The 5,696-nt window shown below is 42.9% G+C and overlaps 1 protein-coding gene across 1 annotated transcript; it reads right to left on the bottom strand.

Annotated features, from left to right (window-relative positions):
• Positions 1-2,326: 2,326 nt before the first annotated feature.
• Positions 2,327-5,028, bottom strand: LOC137186201 (ras-related protein Rap-2b). Its single transcript, XM_067594933.1, has 2 exons — positions 4,103-5,028; positions 2,327-3,509 (listed from the first exon to the last, which is right to left on the bottom strand). The coding sequence occupies exon 1, from the start codon at positions 4,708-4,710 to the stop codon at positions 4,159-4,161; it is 552 nt and encodes a 183-aa protein (XP_067451034.1). The 5' UTR covers positions 4,711-5,028; the 3' UTR covers positions 2,327-3,509; positions 4,103-4,158.
• Positions 5,029-5,696: the final 668 nt, after the last annotated feature.

Raw genomic sequence — 5,696 nt, 5'->3', positions numbered from 1 at the left:
TATGCAAAAAAGATAAAATAAGAAATAAGGGACAGGAAGTGAAAGTTTCACCTTCTCGCTCCTTAGAAAGAGACAGATAAAAAGAAACAGGAACTCGACAGGCCCCTTTCTCTCCAAAGGGCAAATTCTTCTGCTATCAGATGTTTATACCACAGCAAGAGACTGAAGCTGCGCAGCAGTTGAAGATGGGGTGTACATTTACAGTATCTGGGGCATAGCTATAATAACTCCTCTCCCGCTCATCAACCACTAGTTTAACTATATTATTTTAAGGCAGAGTTCGACTTCAGCTCTGTTCAGATCTAATTACACAAGGAAACATGCCATTAGCCTTGACTTCACATACTGTTGGTAGCACTATTGTAAACTAGCCACAGTTTGTAGCAGATGTAGGGGAGATCAGCTGACATCAGCTGTCAACAGTCATATAACCACATCTGCACAGAACACCGAAACCAAATACAAACGTAGACGAGAGAAACGTAGTTTTTGTGCGTACTCTCACACACAGCAAGAATGGGGATGTAAATAAACATTGTATATGTGCACTTAAGCTGGGGAATAATTCAAAATTATTGCTTCACTTCCTGTTAAATTATATTATGATGATAAGAACATGTTGTGTGGTCATTTTACATAATTCTTCTGTCTAAATTTTAAGAAAATTGTAATTAAAAAAGGACATGATTAGTCATTGAAGTTCCTGTTCTTCACATGGAACACAGTTCAGTGCAATACATTAATTTGATTACTTTGTGATTTTGCATACATTTGCTATATGGTACATATATGATTATTAGGAAAATATATTTAAATATAGTAACCAGCTCTAATGTACACCTTTAATGATCACACCTGTTGGATGCCATAGTCACTATTGAATTACTTCCTCAGAACACACACCCCTGTACGCCGACCTCCACATGCCCTATATTCACATGGTGCAGGCAAAGCCAAAGAATACATATGATACCATTGCTTATACTGGCTAACAGGCACAGATACCCAAGCCTACACAGTCCCACGTAGGGGTTTGAGCCTGTGCAGGACAGTGACAGGCAGAGACACATATGCTCACTCATAAGACGCATACAGTACATACCACAACACACGTACAGACAGCTTGAAGACTACTGTATATACACTCTATGAAAGACTGGACTCTATGTGAAGCTTGTCTTGTGTTTGTTTACTCTTTCTACCCCAAGCCATTCTGCGGTCGTCCAGCCAGCCGGGGCTAGGTAATCCCCATAGGTAAACACAAGCAGAGCGGGGCCTGCTCAGTCATACCAGCCTCTCCACATCACACCACTACACCCACACATGCTGCACCCAGGTTGGAGCCCTGGGCTGAAAAGCTACTACACCCACACAGCTAAAAGAGACATTTCTCTGGAGCTGCGGAGCCTGGCCTCGTCTATTAAGGTATGTGTGGATGATGAGTAGATAGAGGTGCTTTCGTCTTGATTCCGCTTTGTTGGTAAATTTAGTCAAGGTTCATCAAAGAGGCGGGAATGATAAACCTCATCAATATCATACTTAGCAATTATCTTTGCACATATTCATGATTGTAAGGGAATTGCGCTCAAATAACCTGAAAATAACCAGAGTGGGGCGATGCTTAGATTATTAGCAGTGTCGTGTAAACACCATAGTAGCAGAGACTAACAGAAGCGAGTTACTCATCTCCTTTTAAAACTAGTCATACCGTGTATACACCTTGGTCTGTTTTCTCTCAGCTTTTGATTTTGCACATGCACCACAATGGTCACAGCATTAACCGCATGGAAAGTTTGTGTTTGAGGAAAAAAAAAAAAAAGAGTGATACAGTTAGGCAGCGGTAGACAAGCAGAGATATGATTTTTGGAGCGACATGGCTTTTATGTCACGTCTAACACCAGCTTGCCTAAAGACCAGTAAATTTGTCACAGACAACTCAACATAACCAACAAAGTAGCCGCATTTTCCTATTACACGTCTACTTCCTGTTTATATGTGGTATACCACACAACCTCGACTATCAAACAACTCATGAGTTACATGATGTAACTCAAATATTTTTGGGGTTTTGGGGGTAAATCAAGTTACTGTAACTTATGCACACAAATGAACGATTACTACTATATTACTATGGGTATTTACAATAGACCATTTGTGTGCATCCAAACATATTGATTTATAAAATTAACGTGCAACTGGTGTTTAAGCCATGATAACCTTGTCCAAATCGCATGCGCTAACCTCGTTTAAACTCAGCAATCTGGCAGTAAGCCATTATGGTGATATAATATAATAAGCAGATGTCAACAAAGAAAACACAGTCTGGTTTCTTTTTTAAAAAATGCAATTTGTATTAAAAGTCTTTTTTTGTTTTGTTTTGTTTTTTTGTTTTTTTTTTTTTAAACAGACTGCCCACAGTTAAAGGGCTGGTCTGAAAATTAAACTTACAATCAGGTTAGATTTGTCAATGGTACATCATCACATTTCCTGCTAAAAACAACGACAAAAGAAACAGAACAAACAGAATTCCTTTGATTTAAGTGGTCTGGAAGGTAAGCGTTTGGTGCTGTTGTCATGTCTAGAGCGTTCCAGTACCTGTGCATTTCAAGATATAGGTTTGGCCAGACCAAGCAGACATTGCAAAATGAACACCTTTTCAGACTTCAAAAAGGCCAACGTAAAAACATACAGAAAACCGCCATTCCATTAACAAAAAGCCTATTGTAGTTTTTTTTTCAGCCTCCACCCCATGAGATTATCCAGAAGAACAGTTCACTAGTTTGTGGATTGCCATGTTGAAAGGTTCTTTTGGTGATACATGTAGGTTGGCACTAAATCTGAATAGCTGATTTGTTTTGGAAAGGCACTTGACACAAGGGCGATCGGGTCACCGTCCCCATGTCACTTCAGTTAAGGTCCTCTCACACACTCAAAGAGAAGATGAAGAAAAAAGTGGCACTCATCACGTTACTCCACCAGCAGATAAGTGGTGTCCATTTCTTTTGACTTTGGAAAAAAAAACATAGGATTTGGAGTGTTGTGGAGCATTGCTCCAATATGGGTTAGGCAGAGATATTCCCCAAAACTTAACCCGCCCCAGACTGTGCAGTTATTTAACAAAATATACTCTCTGTCTTCTTCTTATACAGAAATATCCATTTATGAGTGTCTCTAAGTGTTGCTCTCCATATCTTCTCCATTGGGGTTTAGTTCCAGTTGTGAGTACAGTTGGAACTGGTTCGGGTTGGGGGGGTTGGGTGGGGGGGTGGTTGTTGCTGAAACTCTGGATCTGACACTGTGTTGACATCAATGGCGGACACATCGTGCAGCAAAGATACTCCAACCCAGCAGAATTCCTGAAGAGTGGACCCCTCCCTCTGTCTCAGTTGCTCCCTTCCTCCTCCTCCTCCTCCTCTCTTCCCCCTGCAGCATTCCTCCCTTCATTTTCCTCCAAGGCCAGGGTGAGACACACGAAGAAGAGCTCAACAGTACACACTTGCTGCAACACACTGCCACAAAACAAGAGATAAGAGGAAGAGCCGTGAATGAACTGACGTGACCTCTTAGAAAAGATTTAGAAAAACACAGTGCTTTTCAGCTAATTTTAGGCTCGACTCAACAAAAACTGACTCGCTGATCCCTGAATGTAGGCCATACAGGAACTTTGGAATCTCCCGACTCCTCTTAACCTCATTCTGGAAAATGCAACTCCAGACTGTAGGTGTAAAAAATTTCAACCACTATCTTTGTAAAGCTAATTAAGTCACCCATAGCTTGCCCTACCAGTTCTGCAAATGAGTCAGATACTTCCCCAATCTGCTTAGCAAAACAATAGACTGCAAGTGTCCTACTGTAGATTACCAGCTAAAACTAATGCTGAGCTCATATGAACAACATTGGCACTGAACTCAGTGGTGTCTTATTGAAAAACTGAGGGCTACATGTAGGAAATAAAGTTGACCATGCGTCCAATGTTAAGCTATTCACTACATTGTACTTAAAATAGACAGGATTTCAATAACAAGTTCATTATCATTGGTTCTGTGTCACTTTATGAAACTGTGTCAGCGTTTCATTTTCACTGTATGGTGAGTCAACTTACCATTGCAAACTTAAAACCGAGCAAAGAATAAAACTTTTAAGGCTGTCCTTTTTTTCTTAAAGAATGACACAAGACGAACAGCACTGATCGTCGCCATTTGGTGTTGAGGCATAGTTCATCTGTCGGACTATCTCTGCAAACAGTTCGTCCACCGAGGTTTTATTTTTGGCTGAAGTTTCCATGAACGGGCAGTTCCAGTCGTCCGCCAGTGCCTTCCCCTCACCGGACGAGACCTCCCTCTCCCCCTCCAGGTCCACTTTGTTTCCAACCAGAATCATCGGCACCCTCTCGTACCGTTTCACCCGAATGATCTGATCCCTCATCGGCTTGATGTCCTGGAAGCTCTGCTGGTTCACCAGGCTGTAGACCAGGATGAAACCCTGACCGTTTTTGATGTACAAGTCTCGCATGGAGGCGAACTGCTCGGTCCCCGCCGTGTCCAGGATCTCCAGGACGGACGGAGAGGAGTCCACCTCGATCTCCTTCCTGTAGAAATCCTCTATCGTGGGGTCGTATTTCTCTATGAAGGATCCCGTCACGAATTGGACGGTGAGTGCGGATTTACCGACCCCTCCGGACCCGAGAACCACTACTTTGTACTCTCTCATGGTTCCCAAAGAGCCGACACTCCTGCTTCCTCTCCGCTGTGAGCCCGCTAGCCGCCCTGCTGGGTTTCAAACCGCTCACCGTTGCGCCTCCGCCAGCAGTTTTGTACGGGCTCCGGTCGGTGGATACGGGGCGTGGCCGTCAACTATCGCCGCTCAAGAGGTAAATACGGTTCTTCGGACCCTCACTCAGCATTTGTATTGTGGCATGTTGAGTCCCCAACGACAGCTCAGCCGGTTCTTGTGCAAGCTTCCCCCCGTTTTCGTTCAAGTAGCCACCGTACGCTCGTTGCTCTCCCTGCTACAGTCAAGTTAGCCGTAACGGAAAAATAATACTTCCGGTGGGAGCTTTCAAATAAAAGTCTACTGACTCAACGTGTCATGCAAACTCTATCCGGATACAGCTCCACTAAATTTTTTAATCCAACCATCCACAAACAGATTTCCAAATATGTTGTTATTTTACGTATTCTTGTGGGGAGCAATTATTTGAGCGTGATAATTATATTCTTTTGAAAGCGAGCAGTGTGGTTTCCGGTAAAGTTCTTGCTACACAAAAGTAACTTGACGCCGCTCTGCCTGTGCTTCCTGCCCACACTCAGCACGCAGTCTGCGTCCCACGTCACTCAAATAAATACGCTCCAGTGCTGAGTTTAAAGGTGCAGTGCGGTTGTTATCGCACAGTCAGCTGCCTTCAGTACCCACGCAGACCTGCCACACCTTAGTTTCGACATCACTGATCCTTGGGCTTACTACTGCTTGACTCATTCTCACACAACTTACTGGAAAAGTCAGTCTACTGCAAGCCTCTGCTTAACCCCCAGATGCAATGCGAGTCTGTGGTTTTCTTCACTTCTTCTGAAAATCTGGGTTACAAACTCATGAAACTCCAATATATCCAAATACAACAAATGTGTCAAGCTAATAAATCACAGGGAAATTTTGTTAAAATGACAAACACTTCTAGAACATTTCTGAATTTAAAAAAC

Source organism: Thunnus thynnus, chromosome 7 (assembly GCF_963924715.1).
Source record: "Thunnus thynnus chromosome 7, fThuThy2.1, whole genome shotgun sequence".
NCBI classification, from domain to species: Eukaryota; Metazoa; Chordata; class Actinopteri; order Scombriformes; family Scombridae; genus Thunnus; species Thunnus thynnus.
The sequence above is the reverse complement of the archived record's forward strand: the minus strand, read 5'-3'. Positions and strand labels throughout refer to the sequence as shown.